We start from the raw sequence: 24,887 nt of genomic DNA, 5'->3' as shown, positions 1-24,887 counted from the left end.
CTGGCAGAAGGTCAAGATATTATTCTTGTAAACCTTTTACAAACAATAATGAAAAGACCAAAGATATGAAAAGCAAACTGGGGCTTTATAGAAAGATTTAATCCAGAATGGAGAACGGGGTATTTACTGAATGTACATGCAACACAATATGAATGTACAATATAAATACTCCCATGTGGACGCTACAACATTTTGTAACTTTTTAGAGAAACACTTTACAGTATAACAAGCATAAAATACATTTAGTGGGCAAGTTGCAACATTCCATTTCATACAGCCTAAAACCATCCGACAGAAAAAAACCTTGTGAAAGTTAGGGAGTTGTGATTATTCATGTTCATGTTTATTCATCAAGCCTTTTACTTTATGGATGCTTTTACACAGGAAGTTCTTTATAAATACATCACAACGTCTGACATTTATATCTGAAAACCCCATGTGCTCCTAATTCCTTTTTAGGTATTTTATGATATATGCAATGATTTTGGTGAATTTGAGTGTACCATTACTCTGGTATTTTTACTGTCATGCACACATAACCGTAATGAAACTGAACTGACTACTGAGTGTGACTGTATTTCAGTAGGGTGTAATTTGGTGAGTGGCTTATTACAGGACAGAAAGGCGGTCTGTTGTTGTTGGAGATGACGTTGAAATGTTAAATTATTCGTCTTCTGTTCGCGATAAAGTGGCAAAAAAAAGCTTTGGCCATGCATAGTTGTGGTTTTAGCGATTGGATGTGCAAAGATTTGAAGGAAGGTGCTTTCAAGCATGATTTAAAATGGGCTAAGTGACAGGGGGAAAAAATGCATTATTCACATCATCCACCCTCGTCAGTCTTGGTTTTGGTCCCTAAAAGACTTCATTGCAATATTTTAGACATGTAGAAATACTACAGCCTCTTTTAAGAAGGAGGACATCCAGGGCATGAATAGCCAGTAAACTGTAAATAAATACCAACAGAAGAGAGAGCCTCATGGATATTTTAGTACTGCACAACTGTAACTGCAAGCCATTTGAAGTATGTATGTATGTACATTATTGATAGCAATGCACATCTTTTCAAAAGCCTTGTGTGGTATGTAAGGAAACGCATACCATAAGCAACAACATCAAAAGCTGCCCTTTCACAAGTTAACCAATCAACATTTAGTAATTGGATGCTTGATAATTTGCCACATGCAATGGCTTTTCTAGAAAAATATCAACTGTATATTGCGTATACTTTTACTGAAACATACAGTTTTCCCCATTTTGAAATCAAGCTGTACTACAATCTTTTGTTATTCCCATGTTTCACTAATCAAACAGATCATTTTCGTGCCATGAATTATATATTTGGCCTAAAGCTAAGGCATGATAACTGTGTCTGGGGCTTTGGTCCTGCTTCTCAGAGCTCTTATCCTATTTTTCCCTTAGGTGTTTTTCACTGCCGCCTGCTTGTTTTCATCATCAGCATCATCAGCATCAAGTCTCCACTGGCTTACTGCGTAACGTAGAAGTTCATCAGCGTATCAAGGGAAATCAATAAGCTCATTAGGCGAGGCATTAACTATGTTTGTGACAAATGATTGTCTGAACTGCTGGTAAAATACAGTATGATTCATTTTCAATTTACCTTGATGTACTCAATGTGGTAAAACATACATACAATGTAAGATTGACGACTGTGCAAGCAAAAGTGTAGACTAAAAAATACTCTAAAGTGACTTCAAAGTTGCATTCACTGCAATGTAACAACGAGATGTTTGCTATTTAGCAAATAGTTATGTTTGAATTGCATTAATGGACAGCGGAATAAATGTTCTTCTCCTTTTTCACTCGAGAGAAAAAGGTTTTTGTCGAATGCAATGTAACATCTTTGTTGTTCAGTAGCTCTGTCCTCTGTGCTGTCAGTCTGTGCATACAAAAAAAATACAATCATCACAGCAGTCATCATGCCCTCTTCCCAGAGTCTTGCTCCGGAAAGTCCCAGGGGCAAACATCAGCCACCTGTGCCCCGCTGGTGTCTGCCGGTTTGTAACTAGTACTCAAGGAGCTCTCTTTCTTCTTCTCTGTGGATGTTTTAGTCTGAGCAAAGCTGGTGTGTGAAGGCTCGTTCTCCTGGGAGAAAACCTCCGCCCTCCTGATCTCCATCGCCTCTGGGTCTCTGGTCGAGCTTCTCCGCCGCTCAGAAACCGGTCCGCCGCACTCTGACGACTGGCTAACGCGCCTCCTCTCCGACGCCGGCTTGCTGGAGGAGCTGCGCCTTTCTCTGCTCTTCTCCCTCGCCTTCTCCTTCTCGGCTTTGTGGTTGGACGAGCAGGAGCCTTTCCGTTTCTTCTTGTGTATGGTGGGGCTGTTGCAGGACTTCTCCTGCTTAGGTGAAGGTGGGCTGTTGTAATCCCACGGGCAGATCTCTAACATCAGGGAGGGAGGCTGCAAAAGGCTCCCCGTTGACTTTGAGTGGTCTGAGTGGAGCCCCTTGGGTTTCCCATCAGTGGGCGTGACACTTTTCTTACGCCTGATCCTGTCTGGGGAGATGGAATCTGAATCTCCTCCCAGCATGGGCTGCTCGTTGAACTCCCAGGGACAGACGTCTGGCTTCAGAGGGAGAGGTGACCTGGGCGGTCGAGATTTCCGTGTTTCCCTGCCTTCCTCCCTTTCTCCTCCTTTATCTTTGGAGTGGCGTCTGTTGGAAGGGGACTGCCCGGCTTTCTGCCTCTGCTGGGACCGGCTACCTTTGCTGATTCCAGAGCTGCTGCTGCTGCCTCTCCGGCCTGTGGTGGTTTCTCCAGGAGCAATGGAAACATGTTTCTGGGTCTTTGCTTCAGTGGGAGTCTGAGGTTCTTCCAGCTCCCAGGGACAAACCTCGGACACATCGTAGAGGTTCCTACCCGTCTCGGAGCAAATGGATGGCTGGCTGCCACTAACCTGTCAAAGTCAAACAATAAAATATCCACCCAGTTAGACAACTGTATGCTCTAATAATAATATTAGAGAGTTAAAATGTCTGAAAAATGTCCAGAACCTCAAGCTAATGTCTTCAAATTGCTTGTTTGGCCTGACCATTGGGCAAAAGCCATGGAGACAAGTATTTACATTTGATGGGGATTTTGATGTTTCACCTATTTTATTTTGCAGTCTCAAGATCCTCCCTTCAAGGTGCACCAGCAGAGATGTTTCGATGTTTAACAGTTTGTGATAAATGCTGACGTTCTATAACTTAATGCGGCTTTAATCAATATTTTCATATTGACAAAGGATCAAATGACTATGTGAATGTGAAATGGGTCGAACAAACTCCCAGATATATACCACCCAACTCTTTAGTTCAGTGTCTCTCATCAGTGCTGTTCCCACCAGCCTCAGGCAGCTGTTTTCAATAAAGGAAGTCTGGTGAACTGACTGTATATCACCTCCAAAGCATTATATGGCAGACAAAGTCAGCACCTAGCTGGTGAACATAGTGGAGCATTTATCAGCTAAAAGGCCATATATTTGCCCCAGACATTTGTGGTCACCAAAACAGAGCTTAAAGGAGAGTGAGAATTGGACTTAACCCAATGAATGCTAATACTGTTCTCTGTCTGCTGTGTGTAAATCTGTTAACAAAAAAAAATGGCTTTGCTGTATGAACTAAAAGTGTGATTGCATATGAATGTTGTGTTTACAGCTTGGTCTTAATGAGGGTATCCATTCTCTGAAATGGGATTTAAATTTCAGGAAAAAGCTAGTAATTGAAGGTTAAGAAAAGATTTAGAGTTAAGAACTAGTATTTCCATGGTCAAGAATATAATTTTGATAAAAAGGTATTATATTCAAAACAATAAAAAACAACAAAACCTCACATTTGAGGAGCTGGTAAAACAGAATGTTTTTCACAAATTACTTTTTCAATCTGGGTGGTTTAATCCTGGTAAAATAATGTCCAATCCCTTACCTGATATGTCAACTACATGCCAAGGCCTGGTGATAAATTAGAATGTTAAACCTTACCATAACCCAATTTTCTGTAGCTGGACTAATTGATTGCTTAAGTAAACATTTCATCACCAGAGCTTGATAACATGGTAATGCATCGATTAAATTAGGATTTGGAATGTAAATGTCAACAGTACCTGTTGTTTCATGATGCCCATCTTCAAGGGTGTCTTGGAGTACTCCACCGACTGACTGATGATCATCTTGGGGTAATGCTCAGGCGTCTCATCCACCTCAGACAGCGTCCTCTCCTCCTGTCCCTTCAGACCCTTCTTACTGGTGTCCTCCACGCTTTGTGTCTTGTTGGTCAGCCCCGGCATCTTCTCCTTGGCGCTCGCGATCACACTCAGAGACTTCTGCATGATGGAGGTCCGCAGCTGGATGGGTTTCTTCTCGTGCGTCAGGTTGTGAGCGCTGGCTGATTTCCAGAACAGTGGAACAGACTCGGTGGACTCAGCTGGTTCCAGTCTCGGTGGGGTCGCAGATGGTTCCAGCTGCTTCTTGGTATGTTTCCGGCCAATCAGAGAACCCAGAAGAGATCCCTCGCCGCCACCTCCAACAGGAGTCATATTGTCTCCTGCAGTCGAGCCGGTTTGGCTTGCAGTTTCTTCATCCTGGTCACAAACATGGTCATAGCTGAGGGACTTCTTCAAGCCCATGACTTTGTTCTTCAGGGAGTCATCCCGAGGTTTGCCTGAGGAAAGATTAAAACAATAAAAAGGCATCAAAGTGGGATACATTTATTGATATGACTATGGTTGTAAAGTTTGTTAGCAGGACATGCAGGGCGTGTCTTGTCATGAAAAGCAGTAGGATTCATGATAACGCTGTGTGTTTCTAGGAATGGTGATGTCTGGCCATCAGTCAGTCATTCTGCCACTTTGGTCCAGACTGAAATATCTCAACAACTAATGGATGGATTGCCATTGAATTTTCTGCAGTCAAGTTTTACAATATTTTGTTCATTTCTCTATTTTGGTTTGCGGACAAATACCTGTGAATAAGCAAGTGTTAGTGTGCTAACATGCTAAACAACGGTATGTTTACCATGCTGTTTACATACTAAAAGGCCATTTTCACAGAGATAATTTTGACATGTCACAGTAAAATGTCACAGATGTAAAAGATAACATCAGCTGCTTCAGTTTCAGGGTCCAGATAGAACAGGTGGAGCCATGATCTCACCGTGATGACTCGGTTCAAATGGGTTTCTCCTCAAGGTGCTGCGGTTGCTGCCGTGCTCGCTGCCATCCTCACGACTGCACTGCCGGTGTATGTGCATGGTCTCTGGGATCTCTGTTATGCGTTTCATCAGGGAGCGTCCCAGACCTTTCTTTGAGTTGCGTTTCTTTTGGAGGTGAGGGTTGTTGGCGAGCATCTTCTTACATTTGTAGACTTCCAGCTGGGCATACAGCTTCTTCAACTCATCCTGAAAACAGGAGTGAGAATGTAAATGTTGGGCCTCTTTTGAATAATAGCATTGCTAGTGTTTGATTTGTATCTTCATGACCAACTTCCAGTTGTGGTTAACACAGATTAAGAATCAACTTGCTATGATTCTAAATATTACTATACCCGTATATCCTCTGGGTCCAAGCTGTGCTCACTCCAGGCCGAGTTAATGCTGTTGTTGAGGTAAGAGCCAGACCTTCCCATGTCCAGCTCCTCCTCATAGGCCTCGGTGGCAATATCATCCCTGGCCTGTGTCCCTTTGGACAGAAACTAAGACGGATGGAAAGCAAAGTTTAAGAATGGCATCACTGAGTCTGCTGGAAGGGTGAGAAAAAGATGTAAAATTGGAAATGTAGTTTCTCTGACAATATAACTCCGGCCTATAGGATGCCTCTAATTAGATTTATTGTATGACAGAATAAATATGTTGGTTAAAGTGGTCATTGGAGGTGAAAAACATTTCCCTGCAGCCAAATATTTACTGATATTATCTAATGAAAAAGTTACCTTCATAAACTTAAAGAAATGAGGTCCCAAAAATATGAACTGCAGAATACAGGAAAATTAACACTATATGAGATTTGTGTTTTTCTAGATTGTGTATTTAATGTGTTCTTGATTACTGCATTCAATAATAACCACTAACTAAATACATGTTTAACTCGAATTTTAAGTTTTCTTAATGCAAGTTGATCTCCGTCTGTTGACTAAGGGAGAAAACAAGGTCAAACACAGCAATATCAACAGGTTTATTTTTTTCTATTTTTCCTTTTAAAGGATTTTAAATTAGAGTTAAAAGCTGAAATAATACTTTCAGATATTAGTTACTCTATTTACCTAGAAATGTCTTTTTATTATTTAATCCAATGCAGCTATGCAAATTGTGTAAAACAAATTCAAATTTATGCAGCTCAGGTTTCACTGGCACTCATCTCCCCCTTGATTAAAATAACACACTCAATTGAGAAAAGAGAATGATCTGTAATGATCTTGCTTAAATAACAAATCTGGGAACACAGAGAAACAAAATATTTAGCCAAGATTCCGGAACAGATGCTCAGTAAGAATAATATCCTCCCATTGTGCTTAATTATCCCTGTGTACTCAACTGACTTACGCTTCTGAGGTGCCTAATTAAGAAACAATGAAGGAACAGAGGGTGCTGAAGGTGTATTGCATTTCTTACACAGCAGGAGAATTAAATGTTTCCATCAGACTTGAGAGATTGCACATAAAGACACCCGCGGGAGTGCTTAGCTAAATTACAGTAACTACTAATGCAATTTGAATGAGTTTAATGGCAGCAAATGTGCCTGTTTGCGTCTGTGTGTTTGTGTGTGTTCTAGATCGCTTATATCAAATGAACTTAAGATGATTAATTGGGTATTGTATACACAAGCTACAGATCAGCAGCAGCCATTATGGAAATCTCTGCACTCAATGTAACGTCCATGACAATTGCATTTGCCAAAAAGCGGTCTTGTAAGAAAGAAAAGTACAAATATATACAGCATAGAATAGATGTTTGTTTGCCTAAATTAAATCAGTTGTTAACAATCAATTGTTAGAGTAGTTCTTAACACTTCTACATGATGAAAGAAAGAAAGAAAGAAAGAAAGAAAGAAAGAAAGAAAGAAAGAAAGAAAGAAAGAAAGAAAGAAAGAAAGAAAGATGACCCACAACCCAGAAAACTAATACCCGACATGGTTCATGGGGTGTTACCTTGGGAACGAGCAGCAGGCCGAGAGTCACAGTCACAGTCAGATGAGTGTGAGCAAAGAACAACATGAGCATCCAGTCAGGGTGAAGTCCCGGCACCAGATTGAACCTGCAGATAAATCATCAACAGGAGAAATTCTGTTCATTCACCAGCACTTTATCAAAGCCAGAGATGGAGTACTTGGTGAAATATGTTCAGACACATACAAACACAGACATTAAAAGCAGCCTTTAGTGATTCTTGAGAACAAAATGAAGGTTGCTACAACCCAGAGGGAATCGCCACTTCAAAAACTGTACATAGACATAACAGCAAAATGGAAGATACATAGGAAAATTATATGAAATTATACTATCTTGGTTGCCTGTGCTTCAAATGTATAATAACTTCATAAAACCTGCAAATATTTCTCATATTTGGCTCTTGTCTTCTGCCTAGGCTACAAACATCTGGTCTCTGGCTGTGTAATGGTATGCATGACCTGGACTGCTACCTGGACTGTGCACAGAGAAAATATGGTAAGGATAGTAACCTAACCCACCTTTGTGCATCTCTGCAAGTAGCATCCCAGATAATGGCTTCCACCCAAACACAGACTTTATATAGATCCGTACTGATGTTATTTTGTAGACCCCTGCTGCTTTTCACTGGCTGACTGATGACTTTAAAATTGATTGACTGCTGGTATTTTAAAGCTTGGCATGGCTGCTTATATTTTTAATTTGTTTACCCCTTATCAGTCTGATTGAAATTCTCTGGTAGAGGATAAAGTATGCGCCTCCTATTATAACACGTTTTTTTTTTGTTTTTTTTTAAATCGATGACATTCTTCCAATCGTCATTAATCATCCGTTCGCTGTTTCACCTCATTTATTATCTCATTAAAAAATGTTTTCTTGCTGTTATCTTTTATTTTCATACTGTATACAGAAGCAATTTCTCAGATTGTTTTTAAAAAGTGCTACACATAAACAAAGTTATAGAGCTGAACATAGACATTTGTTTTATGCAATCATCAGCAAAACACCAAATCCAGTAATTTTGTACAAAGGAATTGTGTCCCATTTCTGTCCGTACTGACTTAATCCAGACATGTGCATGTACATGTTAAAGCTCACAGCAGCAACGTTGGTATCTTGTGGTTGCTTCTTTTAAACATGACATCATTTCCATTATTGTGGCAGTTTTGAGTCATAGTTTGTATTGTATTCAGTACAGCTTATCGCTCCAATTTTTGCTGGAGAATATTAAAAGAACACAAAAGCTTAAATAGGCTCTAACAATATTCCAGACACCAAGACAGTTACATCAATACAATTATTAGGCAGTATCAAGCTGAGTTATATGTGTATTTTGTCCAAAGTCTGTCAAAAGATTCCTCTGTGCTTCATTGTGTGTGTGTGTGTACGTGTGTGTGTGTGTGTGTGTGCGAGTGCGTGAGCGTGAGACAGAGTTGTTTCCTCATAGTTTATCAGAGATCCACCAAGGTGGCTCAGAGGTTGTTTGTCCTTTGTCATCATGCTCAACAATCCCATTCACATTCATAATTCACACTAGAGCATTGTGTGTTTGTGTGCTTTCATCAACTTTACCCCACCGCGCACACACGCACATCCCGCACAAGTCCAGCCTTATCTCTGGGATGCAGCGGCAGGAAAAAAACCAAAACACGTTCGTTCTATTCCCCAGCATGCGGAACAGCTTGATTTATAACAGTTTCACACCACTGATGAAGGTGTACCCATCGGACTTTTCAGTTTCTCAACAGATAAAAGGATGTGATCTTTTCCTTTTTGTCCAACTGAGCACAATAGGGTGCTGCATAAATGAAAGGAATATTCAATCACCAACAGTGTTATCGGAGAAAGTGTGACAAATGGAATTTTTTGCCCCAGGCTCCTGCAGACGGAATATGAAAAAACACTCTCCGGTTTTATTCCCACTGCAAGAGGATTGACAAAGTATTTCTTGCTTTAGGAGTCTTGTAAAATTGTAGGTACTGCTACCCCACCATTCTTTGAACAGTTCTGTTTTTTATCCACTCAGATAGTCAAAACCAATATTCAGACATAGGCACATAAAAAACAGCTTGTCTGTAAATAAGCTCCTAAGAGGCAGACAGGAACACATAGTTGTAGGTGAGTCAGGATCAGGATCAACCTGCGGCTCTGAAAAGTGAAGCCATTGCGGAAATGCCTTAAACATGCATTCTCTTTAATAGCCATCAGGGGGGAACTCCTCTGGTTGTACTAAAACGTTGGATTATATAGAAGTCTATGAGAAATTGACCTACTTCTCTCTTGATTTATTACCTCAGTAAACATTGTAAAAAATAGTTTATGGTCTCAATTGCTATTTTCAAGTCTTCAGTACAGTGGGCTGCACGTAGGTGTGGTGGATAGCACTGTCGCCTCACAGCAAAGGGGGCCCGGGTTCAATTCCTGGGCTGGACGGCCTTCTGTTTGGAGTTTGCATGTTCTCCCCGTGTCAGCGTGGGTTCTCTCCGGGTTCTCCGGCTTCCTCCCACAGTCCAAAGACATGCATCTTAGGTTAATTGATGACTCTGAAATTGCCCGTAGGTGTGGATGTGAGCGTGAGTGGTTGTCTATCTCTATATGTCAGCCCTGCGATAGACTGGCGACCTGTCCAGAGTGTACCCTGCCTTCGCTCAATGACAGCTGATATTGGCTCCAGCCCCCCCGTGACCCTTAACAGGATAAGCGGTTACGGATAATGAATGAATGAATGAATGAAGTATGATGTCACTACCACAACGTTCTCCAGTGTGGGAGTTGGCCGTGATTTCGTCTTAGAAACTCAACCCTTTCACAGGGTATTAATTGTAACATTTGTGTTCGTCTAAAATGTCTTATTCAGCGTTCAGTTTTACTTAAATTCACCCTCGAGTGGCACTTCTGCTTGAAGCTAAGATGGTAACAGCCAAAATGCAGAACTCAAGGCTTCAAAACGGCAAACCAGTGGGTGATGTCACGATGACTACGTCCACTTCTTATAAACAGTTTATTTGGATTTTTCATATAATTTATGGGTTGGGGAAGGCATTTTTTACGAACCTTCCACACGAATTTCATAATAACAAAAGAAGCAGTCCCTACCTTCAACTATGTCACTACTCAACAACATTGTGAATTGAAAACATGTTTTATGCATAGCATTCAAGTTTCAGGTCTCTGCAAGCTGCTTTTCATGCAACACAAACATGAAAAGGCTGCCTGAAGGTAGGGAAATAACATTCATCAAACCAGCCTCCAGTATGCTCTCAAAGCATTCGACACAATTTGTCTTCAAATGCGTGATTTATATGTGCATCCAAAGCAGAAAATGTTGAGACGTCTAGCTTAGGCTTGAGACTAACTTGACTTGTAATACTTTGTAGCCTAATCTTTTGCTGCATTGGTTTGTGTGAGAAATGACACAGAGGGAACTAAAAGAAAACATTGGCAACAGATGCTCAATTTATGCCACATGGGGGCTAAACAAGCTGGAAACAAAACATATTATAATTTATCAAAGTTGTGCTGGCTAATGTGTTAGCCACCAGTTACTTTATTACACTTCTAGCAGACATGGAGCAACAAAAGCATTCATTTGGAGTCGTGTTTTTGTCCACCTGATGAATCCAAGTCCAATATTCTCTCTCCTTTTTTCTCTGTTTTGGTCTCCACCACTACTACTGAGCTAAATATCTAGGGCTTTAGCTGCTAAGGGACGCACAGGGTTTATTTTGGGCTCTGGCACAGAAGATGTAAATGCTGTGTCTCTCCCTGGGCCAGACATTTTTTATTCGCCTCCTTTCAACTTGCTCTGCTGACACTGTTCATTTCCCTGATGAAGGGGGTGGGTGAGCTCTCTGCCTTTCATCTGACATGTTCAGGACTTGTAATGCCCCGCTCTAACACCCAAATATCTCTACGATTATGATTAAACAACAGCCGCAAGAAGGGGTAAAGTCGTCTAAGCCCCGTGTCATTGTTCACGCTATTTCCTCATTACTTTCGCAGAGATGTTCATCAAGAAAAGTAAGAGAATTGTTCTTCCCTTTTTAATTTTCTGTGAAGACATAATTATTGCCATTCACTTCTGGCCAAGTGTACTGTTCTTCACACCCACTCGTTCCTTTTCCACCCCGTTTCCCTCACCCACCTGATGATGTGGAAGATGGCTGATATGAGGAGCTCATTGTAGATGGCCACAGCCATGTAACGTGGCTCGTGGAAAGCCGAGGGAACGGTGCGGACTGCGTAGCAAAGGTACACCCCCCACAGCAGGAACAGGAACTCCGCTGGGACATAAAAAAAACAAACAACAAAAAGGTCATGAGGAGGGTTAGAGGATTGATTTAGTCTTTATTGTCTTTAATTGCATTATTGTTCTAATTTGATTTAGTGTCTTTAATTAAATCTTTGTATACCCTGCAGAATGGGACAAGCCTATATAATCCAAAAAGTATTTTTAAACAAAAATGCCTCCCTTAAGATTGGAAACTTTTGTCTCTTTTCAAAGTGCCAAACTCAATAAAAGCTTTACAGTAATAATTCAACTTTTTGTGGAAACACCCTCATTTGTTTAGTCCATACACAAACGTGTCAAAATTTAAATTAGTGGTTTTAGGATGGTTAATCCATCTGCCCAGTTAACAAAAAATTACCGGTTTTGTGTACTGCAGTGGTCTGTACAGGCATGATGTACCAGACTCTGACAAAAACACTCCTAAACTTCCCCTTAAATATCATTTTTTATAATTTTAATTATTAACTTTGTGTATTGATTAAACAAATGAAACACAAGTTAAATAGTCGGCTTTAGAGGAGCTGGTAGGCAGATTTTGCTTTATCTGACAGAGCCAGGCTAGTTGTTTCCCCCAGTTTCTAGCATTAATCACCTCCCGGCACCAAATTCCCCCAAATCTCAAAATGTTGAATAATTTCTTTGAGCCTTGATTTAGTTTCTGTTTTTGTTTGCATGTTAAATGATAGCAGCACTGTTGCTCTGAAGTGTAGGATGCAGAGTCACTGCGATAGTACACAGCAATATTGTTATTCATCACACACTGAATGAAACAAAGATGTTGAAAAAAGTTTATCCTAGATAATGCCTTCAAGGCAATAATGTAGCTCCAAATTTAGCAGTTCCTAATTTAGCAAGAGTTCCTTGTGCTTTAGCAGTGTTTCCCCCAAGTGAGGCAGCTGCTTCCATGACAATGTGTTTACGCCTTCCTGCTATTGTCTGATCTCTACAAGGTCACACAGCCCGAATGCAATTTTACAGGAAAGATGTATTTGATGTATGAAAGTCAGCTGTCTTTAGCATTATCAACTCTATTCAAAATATACTGGAAATGTTATGTGCACAGATTTAGAGTGGCTGCATTTTGGAGGTATGAAAATATTTCTTAAAGCACTCTAAAAGCGCTGATATTTGCTGATCTCTGGTTTAGAACAAAAAGATGATTCTTGCTTTAAGAAAACATATTTTCTAATTAAAAAAATGACTTCCCATTATCACATCCCAAAGTAAGTGAGAACCAGAAATTATATCAATACTGTCTTAGCATATGAGTCCTTAAAGTCCTTACAGTGATTACAGCCCATTAATATTCATGAATAGGCCTAGTCTATAAATCAACGCTAATTACTTGGTACTTGGCTTCTGAATCAGGGTGCACTGCAAGAAGAAAGGGATAACAATTCCGACTAATGCTGATTCATTTCTGATTGAAATGAATTGCTTATTGTTGGCATTCCCAATACTGTTTCGCTTCAGCCCCATTTGGCGCAGCATTTCAAGACAAAATAGGATGATTTATTCATTCCCAGACAAACGCGTGTTTCCTTGTCAGCATTATAACAAAACAAGTGAAAACTCACCAAAAAAAAAGGAATTAGATTAATTTTCACAAGCATCGCATGCATTGTTTAAATCCTCCAAAGCAGCTTTGCTCCTGTCCTCCAGTGTAGCCTCAGCTCACCAGTGTGTTCTTACTGGCTGTCACAGCGAACAGCGGGGATCCCTCATTTCATATCTAGTCTTGAACACACACACACACACACAAGCGCACACACAAATATACACTGACCCAAACGTAGGGATTGTTGTGCGCTATGTGTTTCATTCCATTTAAAGTGCTGCATTTGTGGAAAGCTGTCACAGCAGGAACACACTGTCACTATCTCCTAAAGACACTGCGTTACTCGGTCGTGTCTCCCGAGTGTCCCTTCACCAGCTCCCTCTTCTTCTTCCTCTCAAGTACTCCCCCCCCCAGCTGGTGGAAAACTCTCTGCATCGTTTCACCACATCCCTCCAAGCTTCATACTTCACAGACTCCACTCTTCTTATTTCCTGCCACTATCCGTCTCTCTCTCTCTCTCTCTCTCTCTCTCTCTCTCTCTGTGTCTGCCTGTCTATCAGTTTTCAGAGGCAGACCAAGCTTCTCTCAGGGATCCATCCCTTCGTCTCTCTCCAAACAGGATTAGCCTCCCCTGCTGTCAGACCGGCTTCAGTGAGGTGCCCATCACTGCCTCTAGCTTCAAGAGACTGTCATTAGGAAGCAACTGTTACGCACACACAAGGCCCTCTGGGTACTCACCGGATACATAAGGGAAGGAACCTGAAACTTCTCACCGATGCAATCACTCTTAATGCTTGTTAGCTTGACAGTGTTATAGATTCTGGTCATTTTAGGGACTGTACAAAAATTATTAGTTTCTTAATTGTGTTGTTTTTCTCACCCTATATTTGTCATTTATTTCATGCTTTTCTTGTGCAATTTTCTGTGATTCTTTTTTTTTTTTTTTGAATAGTTGCATGAAAATAAACTGTTTATAAAATAGTCCAAAAAAGCATTTTGTGTGTGCCATGGACCATAGCTTACCCTTTTACCATATGCAGAGGACATACATTTTTTTATCTGTATCATGGCTTTATTTTCCAATTCACATTAAACTAGTAGTGGCTGGTAGAACCATGAAAAACAACAATAGACGTATATCTTTATAGTCAGTAGGAATTTGAACATTTGAACAACACACCCCCCACTAATTTATTCAGTGACAATGATGATAACTGTTCATTAGCTCTTAGCTCAAAAGTAGAGACCTCAGTAAACACAATGCACCATTTGTTATGTTTTTTATAATTTTGGCAATTGCTGATTCCACTCCTATGAGCAATTTATTTCATTCTCAGCTTGAAATCAGGGACAAATCGAGATTTTGCGGGGGAGGGTGTTGCAATTTATTTCAAAGTTAGGTAAAGCATCCAAAGCAAATGTTACTAAGCCTGTGTTCTTCTTCTAAGACAGACATAAGATTCACAAAATCATTTTTGTACAGTCACTTTGGACTTTTTATATGCGGCTTGGATAGGCAGGTATGTAAATCATGATTTATGGATTAATGGCAAACAAAAGAAAGGGAAAATCGAAGTGGTGTGAGCACAATATGAAAGGCTAGGATGAAATATATAAGAGAGCAGAAAAGAGTATGACAAGTCAAGGTTAAGTTGCAGCAGCTACAGTATAACAGATACACATTCACTTCAGTTTAGATAATAAAGCCTATAGATTGGTGTGACTAGTTATTGTGCTTGAATTTTTTTCATATATCTTATGATATCCCGTAACATAATATACCATTTCATTCTGTGATAGATCATTTTCTATAAAACTAGATAGGATTGTCCTCCGGAAAGTCCTTAGAGACATGCTTGTGGTGACGGGCTGTAAAAATAATATAAGTAATTGGTGGCACCTCCTGCCCTCTGGAGGTGTTCTGCTTTAATGGTGGCAGCCCAAGACACTAAGAGGGGCACTCCATATCTTTTAACAGAGCATCCCATTGTTAATTTAATATACAGCATCATCCATTAAACTGTTTGTGAGCAAACTCTTCAGGGAAAGGGGAATCAAGCAATGGACGCTATCATCACAATTCACAACTACATCCAAGTCCAGAGCAGAGTTTTTTCAAAATGCTACTTCGAGGGCAGGGCGCTGAAAAAAACAGGCCTATTACAGCATAATCATGTCTTCAGGCAAGCAGGCGGCATGTTTGGGAGCATTTTATACCTTACTTAAATAAGTGGCTCTTTTTTTTTTATCTCCAACAAGAAATCTGCCAAAGCAGAGAAGTTTATCACATTTATACGATTCCCCATCCCTTACTTGTTTATTTCTGTCGGATGTGATTTGTAACATCCGACAGAATTACAATGAATGCATTGTTCAAGACTCGCTGGAAATTGCAAGATGCAGTTTAACGACTTCATACAGTCCCCCTAAAGAAGCATTGGGTAATGCTTCTTTAGCATTGCCCAAGCAGCCCACCCCAAAGCTATAAGCCCAAAAGCTCCTTACAGTTAAGTTGCGGAAGAGTAGGAGCAAAATTTCCTCACTCGTTTCTTGTTCTGCAAAGACATCACTACACATTGGGTTCATGTAAGTAAAGAAATACAGAAAACACACACACTCACCGACAGCCATCATGTAGTCCCATCGATCCAGCAGACACATGCTGAACTGCAGCCCCTCTGGGGTGAGGCCTGCAGCGATCAGGGCCTGACTCAGCTCGGGGTTCTGGCACACGGAGGAGGTCCAGGCCACCAGGAACCACAGCACCACCAGCAGGATCACCACCAGCAGACGCAGGACCCGCCAGCTGGTCATGTAAGGCGTCCTCTGGGCCGTGCGGGACAGAAACACCTTTAACACCCTGAGAGAGAGTGAGGAGGAAGAGGAGGAAGAGGACAACATTAGCCTGAATACTTGAGACTGCTTGGTGAAATCATGACGAGCAGTGTAGGTGAGTCACAGAGTCTCTCCATGCGATTGACAACTCACACCCCCGGCTGTTGTTCTTGCTAACATGCCCACTTGAATTAAAAGGATCAAGGAGAAAAGGGCGCTGTTATCTCATTTCATTAACGTTTGTTTAAATCATGTTGTAATACCTCTTGCGCTAGCAGGAGAAATAAACCAAGGAATATGTCTGAGAGTAGAATTAGGTAATTTAACAAATTAGAAGTTTCTTATGGGTGTCATTTTTTTTTTTTACTTTTCAGCTTAAACATAGTCCAACTAATGCGCTTTGAGCTAACATATTAGACTGCAGAGGCGGTTTATTTGTAAGCTGCACAGTATCTTCACTGCATGCACACGAGACAATCCTGCCCTCTGTAAAGGGAATTAAAAATGCAACACATCAGCCAGAATAGTTTTAAAGTGATTTGATGCTGGGTAAGGAGAGCTATATGTGGACAAAGACTTAGTTATATAAATATCCCCGTCTAGTCAAACAGTCACTTCTCTGTTTACTATCTTCTCTACGCTGTGCTCATCTGCTCTCTCCCAACGAGACTGTGACAAATCTATCTTATCACTGATATATATTCGGTGAGACCGGGCTGTAAGAGCTTGGCCTCAGGGCACACTTCACACCCAGCGAGCTCGGGAAAAAATCTAAATGGTAATTTGGCCAAGGGAACACTTCGGGCGGCCTTTGACCCCCTTCTACCATCTCTGCAACACTTGCTCAGAGCTGGAGAGCAGGAAGAAAGTGCGTGTCTCAATAGATACTTCAATAGGCATATTGCAGATAGACCTTACCTAACAAATGTGCTTATTGACAGCATGCATGTGTGTGAGTGCAGACTGAGAGTGAGCTGAATTATTGAAACACTACAGCCGACTCATAGGTCAAGTTAATATCTGGAGAGGAGAGAGGGTGTGTGGGAGGACAGAAGAAGAGGGGGGAGGAGACTTGGAGATGGGAGGGCAGGAGAGGAGGGGTAAAAGGAGTTAGGAAAAAAGGTGAGGAGACAGGAAGAGAGGAGGGGGGAGAATATGAGGTTATTCGAGGAAAAAGAGGCGATAGAATGACATAAGGAGAGGATAGGAAGACTAAAGATGAGAAGTGAAGGAGACAGACAGAAAGGAGAGGAGATAAGAAGATAGGAAGATAAGGAGGAGCAGAGACTGAATGAGATGAGGAGAGGAGGAAGGGAAAGGAAATAGGAAGAGAAGAGAGAGGAGATGTAGAAGAGAAGAGGTGGGGGAAGTTTTTTTCACATACAGGAAATGTCATATCTCATATGATCACTCTTCTGATAACAATAATTTTAGTGTACAGTACCTGTACAGCTTGAGGATGACGGTGCCGTACATAACAGCGAAACCCAGGAGGCGAACCCACCTCAGGAGGATACAGCGAAACACACTGGGATGGAAGTACATGATCATCACCTGCAGAGTGGTACAACAGTTAGTGTTCACACTGATAGACACAGATTAAATATATGTTTTTATATATAAAAATATATATTTATTTTTCCCACGTCTGTCACACTCCTCTCATGTTCACACTGGAGGAATCAGGGATGAAAATGGGTCTCCAGCATGTGAGAACCAGAGCTGGAGGCAGATTTGGACTTGCAGAAATCCTCCGCCTCCAGAGCTCTTGCTGGCATCTCTTAACTGTACGTTGTTCATATGTCAGCTTCCTGAATAAACTAGATATGAAAGTTTGAAGGGTTATAGTTCTTATCTAATCGATGGTATTTAACAAGCGACTGCATCTGAGTATTTGCAGGTTAATTTGCATTAACACTGCGTAGTAGACTCTCATGCTTCTGAGCGTGCACATGTACGGCTATCATTAGTCTGTGTGCGATTTGAAATAAAACATAATTTGCCGCTGGCTCATAAAATGTCAGCCTTTCATTTCTAGCTTGGTGTGAGCTTTATTCGAACCTATTACTGCTAAAGATGAGGCTGTGACAGAGGCTGACCAGACAAGTCTCATGTCAAGCTGTAAAGATGAGAGCTTCCATTTGCTCCTCTATTGGAGCGGCGTTTCATTTTATTAGTGCGTACCTCAGCGGGACGCCACATGTCAAATCTCCAGTGACCCGAGTGAAGCTGAAGATCCAGTGCAGTGACTCTGCTCTCCTTTCCACTGGAGCAAAGAAATCCTGCTTTACTCACCTGGCGGATACACATCCTCCAGGTGAGTAAAGCATGACTCCTTTCTTAACCAATCTCGCTGTTTAAATGTGCTCCGCTTCAATTCATACAAAACCTGATAAATGGTTACTTTAATACTACAAATCAGTAATCCTTTCTCATATTATTCCCTTTATGATGGCCATCTTTATGCTAGCTACCAAATTTTTTCACATTGCATAGCTCGGAGATGTGCTTTAAATTTGTACTCTTAGCCAGCATTGAACAACGTAATCATGTAGCTGACACCAAAGACAGTATGGAGGAAAACTTCTCCTATACTCTTTTTGTAAAATGACAAAAAAATTATAAAAATGATGCCTCCAGCTTTGCAATCACCCACCAGCCAGTATTTTATACTTACAGATTGCAATTTTAGCTTATATTATACAGAATATAAGCTACAAAAAAGCTGAGCTCTTTTTCCATTAATAGCAAATAGATATAAACTTAAAGCCAGAGTTCCAGGTTGGCAAAACTAGATTTCCTGTGAATGAGTATGGGGATCCTAATTGAGAGACAAACCAAACCTATTTACTGTCATATCTGTATTACTGTACATTGCATATAGTGTCTTTGCACATTTCCTGGACAATATTTTGCTCATTCCTGCACAAAACGTATCAGCTCTTTCATTAAACAATATTTTTCTAATGTACATTCTGCTATGTTTCTCGGCTTTTGCTATGTTTATTGTTTTGGCTTGGTGTCAAAACACCAAGGCATATTCCTTCACTTAATCCATCAACTGGAGGTTCTGGTCAACCATCTGGCCAGAATATCATTACAAATGCAGTAAAAATGCATCCCGGAGAAGTACAGCCAGTGATTCATCCCAGCTCCTATGATGCCTTGGCATTCAAGAGACAGCAGCTATCCAAAGTAATTCAGCAAACAAACAACAGAACCTGTAACCTATTTCACTCAGAAAAGAAGCAGAACATCTGTGGCAAACTCAACTTAGAAACCAGCCAAACCTAAGTCTGCAACAGTCTGTGTGTAAGATACATTCAAAGAAAGGGGAAACTAATGTATCTACTAGGGCTGTAGCAATTTCTTATTTTAGTAATCAAGTACTCTACCGATTATTCCATCTATTAATCGGTTTCTTGGACAAAAAAAAATATTTCTGCTTTTATTAAGCAGCTATAGTTAATATACAAAAGAGAAAATAAGACAGAATAAATTATTCCCAATTTTATAAAAAATAACATTGCTTGAATTGCATATGATTCATGTGTCCAAACTAAACCCAGTTAGTGCATTTCAATTACATAATACATTCTGGGTTTCAAGACTCATGACTAACTAGTGGCCATTCAGATGCCACAAGGTCAGAAAGCGCGTTCGTGGACTTTGTGTTTTTGAGTCGTTGAGGATAAGGAGTCTGTCGGCCACACCCGAGCAAAGGCCTGGCCTTAGAGTCCAACGTTAGTTAAGGATTTTAACTGTTTGCTATAGGGACTTTGCCAAAGAAACCTGATAGGATTTAAGTTCAGTGTAAAAATATTTTGGTACAAGCCAATTCCATTTTGCATATTGTTTTCAGGTAATTAATTTATCTGCTCATTTATCATCTAATGTTATTATTAGGGTTAGTATTTCTTATTTTAAAGGAGTTTAATTTGTGTTTTTCATTAGATTTTCCAACATAAAGGTTAAATATATTTTGAACATCTCAAAAAGCAGTTAGTAAACAATTATTCCTTTTCATTCCAAATACTTGTCTTGGGCCAGTTATTTAAAATAGAGCATAGTTTACTTGAATAGATCCACTGCTAAATGTATCAGTTCCTGAGTTGAGTTGTAAGGTTATGCCATTTTTACCCACATCTGGTAAACATTAGTGGAAGCTATTCTAGGAAATCAAACCCAAAAATTCCATCGTTTCAGTTTAATGCTACAGCAACTTGGGCATAATATTGAGTGTTATGTGTTTTGCCACATGTGTAATTGTATAGCGGGTAAAATAAGTATTGGAACACGTCACCATTCTTCTCAGAAAATACCTTTCTAAAGGTGCTATTGACATGAAATTTTCACCAGATGTGGGTAACAACCCAAGTAATCCATACATATAAAGAAAACAAAACAAATAGTTCAGAAATTAAGTTTTGTGTAATAAAATGGAATGACACAGGGAAAAAGTATTGAACACGCTTACTGAAATTTATTTAATACTTGGTACAAAAGCCTTTGTTGGTAATGACAGCTTCAAGATGCCTCCTGTATGGAGAAACTAGTCCCATGCATTGCTCAGGTGTGATTTTGGCCCATTCTTACACACAAACAGTCTTCAAATGTTGAAGGTCCCGTGGGCCTCTTCTATGAACTCTGATCTTTAGTTTTTTCCATAGATTTTCTATTGGATTCAAGTCAGGTGATTGGCTGGGCCATTCTAGCAGCTTTATTTTCTTTCTCTGAAACCAATTGAGAGTTTCCTTGGCTGTGTGTTTGGGATCATTGTCTTGCTGAAATGTCCACCCTCGTTTCATCTTCATCATCCTGCTAGATGGCAGCAGATTTTTATCAAGAATGTCTCGGTACATTTTTCCATTCATCCTTCCTTCAATTATATGAAGTTTACCAGTGCCGTATGCTGAAAATCAGACCCACACCATGGTGTTTTTGGGGTGATGTGCAGTGCCATTTTACCTCCAAACATGGTGTGTATTATGGCATCCAAAGAGTTCAATTTTGGTCTCATCTGACCAGACTATATTCTCCCAGTATTTCACAGGCTTGTCTTAATGTTGTCCAACAAACTTTAAACGAGCTTCAACATGCTTTTTCTTCAGCAATGGAGTCTTGCGTGGTGAGCGTGCATACAGGCCACGGCGGTTGAGTGCATTACTTATTGTTTTCTTTGAAACAATTGTACCTGCTAATTCCAGGTCTTTCTAAAGCTCTCCACAAGTGGTCCTTGGCTCTTCTGATAATTCTTTTCACTCCTCTGTCAGAAATCTTGCGAGGAGCACCTGGTCGTGGCCGGTTTATGGTGAAGATGTTCTTTCCATTTCCGGATTATAGCCCCAATAGTGCTCACCGGAACATTCAGAAGTTTAGAAATCCTTCCGTAACCAATGCCATTAGTATGTTTTGCAACAATAAGGTTGCGAAGGTCTTGAGAGAGCTCTTTGCTTTTACCCATCATGAGATGTTTCTTGTGTGACACCTTGGTAATGAGACACCTTTTTATAGGCCATCAGTTGGGACTGAACCAGCTGATATTAATTTGCACTGACAAGGGGCAGGATTGCTGATAGATTTCAACGGTGTCTTGGCTTTCCATGCCTTTTTGCACCTCCCTTTCTTCATGTGTTCAATACTTTTTCCCTGTGTCATTCCATTTTATTACACAAAACTTAATTTCCGAACTTATTTGTTTGGTTTTCTTGGTATGTATGGATTACTTGGGTTGTTACCGACATCTGGTGAAAATTTCATGCCAATAGCACCTTTAGAAATATATTTACTGAGAAAAATGGTGACGTGTTCCAATACTTATTTTACCCGCTGTATACTATATGTGATCTCCAACAGAAACGCAGAGTAATTGGTATGGTACAAAGACAAAGCGATTAAATGACAGCACCATAAAATCTGACAACATCTATTCAGGAAGTTACAATTAAAACAGATTCTCAAGATGACACACAGTGAAAATTCATTGAACTAATGTCACACGAACATAAACAATTAAGTATTCTAGCTTGTATTTTGCCTTTTATTGTTCCATTTTTTTTTTTTTTTGTTTGTATAATCTAATACGAAACTGACAGCAGTATCACCCGTTCTACCAAAATGTGGCTCAGTGTGTAATTAAACTGTCATAACATCCCTATTTCAGCCTTCAGTCTGTCCACTCTCTGTTCAGCTATGCAATATAGACATTTCTCTCACCTCCTAATTAAGAATGTGTCACACAGAGTCAAAGCAGTTTCCTTCCAGCCACAATCCTCATCAAAACCTTGAGGTGCCAAAGTCCGTCATTGGTATGCTGGTCATGAGAAAGTGGGGATTCAAGTCCATTTTATCCTAAGAACAGGAATTATACATGCTCCTTTTTAGTGCTCTGCTTCTGACTGTGAGTCACTGCTGCAGCTCAAGATCTGATAATGTAGTCGATATATGGTAATAAGTTTCAATTTATGTATTCATTTTGAAAATAAATTACTACCAAATATTTCTTTTCTCCATGTTTCAGACAAAGACATGGAGAGGACAGCCTGAACAAGATTCATAGCTTTAATACCAATACTGCGCTTTACTGAAAAATTACTTATTTTCTAAAAGAATAGATAAACATTTTGGTAAAAATGTAGCTTATTTTCCAAGACTTGGATAAGAATCACATGATATCAGTTTAATGTCTGTGTATTAAATATGTAGCTGGAACCAGGAAGTGATTAGAATAAAGATATAAAACGCTGGGAACCATCTAGCTCTTTAAGTTTAAAATTCTGCCTACCAACACCTTTTTAAAGCTAATTTACTTAATTGAGATATAGAAAACAGCAATTTGTGGCTTTATGAGCTATTTCTGGGCTAGAAACAATTGGGTGCAGTGACTGTGCAGCTTCCAGAGAATTGTTGTTTGTGAGGTTGCCATGTTTAGTACCTTTGTGCCAGCAATACAAAATGAATCCGCCAGATTCTACCTGTCAACCCACAGAGAGGTGCTGGGCTGATTGACTGTTGTTTGCCAAGAAATAAGTACAGTGCCAGACAGCATTTTTACATGTCAGTGTTTTTACGAATGAAGCAAACAAGACGCAATGTTTAAGTGAGCTTTAGAGGTATTGAGAGGTGTTTTTTTGTAATTAGGCAGCGCCATGCTAACTATTTACCCCTGTTTCCAGTCTATATGCTAAGCAATGCTAACCAGGTCATGGCTCCAGCTCTATACCAAACACACAGACATGAGACTGGTATCAATCTTTTTATCTCAGTCTCAAAAAAAGGGCAGTGATTATATTTCCTAAAATATTTAGATATTCTTTTAAATCTGCATCAATTGATTTTGTTTCCACTGTATGGTGCAATGCAACAAGCTGTATACAAAACATCAACATCTTATCACCTTGTCAAGCTGATATGGCGAACGTCTTAACAAACAGTGGCTTATTTACATATCAAGCAGAAGCAGAGCAAAATTTGGCCTCTCTTTTGGTTTCCACCAACTCCTGAGGGAAATATCTGCTCTTTAGCTGTTAAATGCTCAACTACGTTCACCAGCTGGTCGCTAACTTTGTCTGGCTCTGTTAGTTTGTCTTATTACATTTAGTATTTTCATCCCTTATTAATATACAAATATTAATTAAAGTAGCTTTAAGCATTGTCTTTTTTAGTACGTAGAAATGAATATGACAAAAGATTTGATAATTGAACAAACACATTTGTTCCATTTTTCCTCTGATCTATGAAGCAACGTGACACTTGAATGAGGTAATTGCAGCTGTTAGTGCTAAATCAAATAATAGAGGAGACATATACACAAAGAAATAAATGTGTATAGAACAGATTAACAGATCACATCTCGCCAACCCCGAAGGGTGCAACAATTCACCAAGCAGTTATGTAAACCTGCGGTTAGGATGAGCATCCTGCCTGGCTCCTTCATCTCTTTGCCTCCTGAGCAAACATCCAGCCTTCCAGCTCTCTGGTCGAGCCTACATGACAGACCAAAACAATAAATCACCTCCGCAAATACGAGGTAAAAGTAGGCCAAGCTGTTTCTTACACCCACATACCAATACAGAAATGCAAATCCCTGCACAAATGCACATGCACACATTCAGAGGAAAATGTGAAGTTTTAAAGCCACTCCATCCTGCCCATAAACACACAGACAAACATAAGCAGAAATAGGCAGACATAAAACACACCCTTTCTGCAGTGCTACCCGTGGACTACAAAATCACAGGGGATTGCGCAATAAAAAGCCACATTTTTATATCGCCCAGAAGAGAAGGTGGCCATCCTGGTTTGCATCCAACCTCCCATGCCTCCGCCATCAATTAATCAGCAGATGTATTTTTAAAACAAGTTGTGCTAGAACTTGATGGACTGTTAAAAAATGCATCGAGCACCAGAGCGGAGCAGCTGCTCCAAGCTTAGCTGAGGAGACTGGTTGTGGCTGCAACAAAGAAACAGCAGCAGCAACAAACGGGAGAGGAGACAGACACAAAGGTGGGACGGCGAAAGAACACGCAGAGGGGTAATGAAAGGAAAACATGGGGGGAAGGGTGGACAGGGAAAAGGTAGTGACAGGCAGGCGAGGTGCTAAGAAATGCAGGGGGGAAAAGATGGAGATAGAGCAGAGCAAAGGGAGGAAGAGACTCTTGATTGTATGTGTGAACATAAGAGAGCGGCAGGATATTTTTGGGGAGTTTTATTTTGGTACTTGACTTAACCTTAAGGGGGAAAAGAGGAGAGGGTGGATGGATGGATGGATGCAAAATTGAAACTCCCCAACTGACAATATTGCTTATTGAAAAATACATATATATATATAATATTACTGAAAAGCTGAAAAGAGAGACACACATTGATATTAATAGGCATGGCCTGGAGACACATGTTGCAACAGCCATAATTGGCCACAGTATATAGACAGTTACCCAAGACTATTCTACCCAAGAGCATGCTGAGATCAATTTTTGGATCAATCAATTGGTAGTAACTGCGATTGTACAGTGTCGCCATAGACTGTCACAGTTTTATTTTGTTGCC

General features: G+C 40.2%; 1 protein-coding gene across 1 annotated transcript in view; it reads right to left on the bottom strand.

Moving 5' to 3' along the window:
* Positions 1 to 1,935: 1,935 nt before the first annotated feature.
* LOC129089220 (probable G-protein coupled receptor 158) overlaps positions 1,936 to 24,887 on the bottom strand; it is a 49,396-nt gene continuing 26,444 nt past the window's right edge. Inside the window, exons 6-13 of the mRNA XM_054596611.1 lie at positions 17,284 to 17,393; positions 15,626 to 15,864; positions 11,300 to 11,438; positions 7,138 to 7,243; positions 5,539 to 5,685; positions 5,149 to 5,392; positions 4,101 to 4,657; positions 1,936 to 2,913 (exon numbers count right to left, since the gene is read on the bottom strand). Coding sequence (XP_054452586.1) covers positions 1,936 to 2,913; positions 4,101 to 4,657; positions 5,149 to 5,392; positions 5,539 to 5,685; positions 7,138 to 7,243; positions 11,300 to 11,438; positions 15,626 to 15,864; positions 17,284 to 17,393 — 2,520 coding nt within the window. The remainder of the gene's footprint in view (positions 2,914 to 4,100; positions 4,658 to 5,148; positions 5,393 to 5,538; positions 5,686 to 7,137; positions 7,244 to 11,299; positions 11,439 to 15,625; positions 15,865 to 17,283; positions 17,394 to 24,887) is intronic.

Source organism: Anoplopoma fimbria, chromosome 3 (assembly GCF_027596085.1).
Source record: "Anoplopoma fimbria isolate UVic2021 breed Golden Eagle Sablefish chromosome 3, Afim_UVic_2022, whole genome shotgun sequence".
In the NCBI taxonomy this organism is placed as follows: Eukaryota; Metazoa; Chordata; class Actinopteri; order Perciformes; family Anoplopomatidae; genus Anoplopoma; species Anoplopoma fimbria.
The sequence above is the reverse complement of the archived record's forward strand: the minus strand, read 5'-3'. Positions and strand labels throughout refer to the sequence as shown.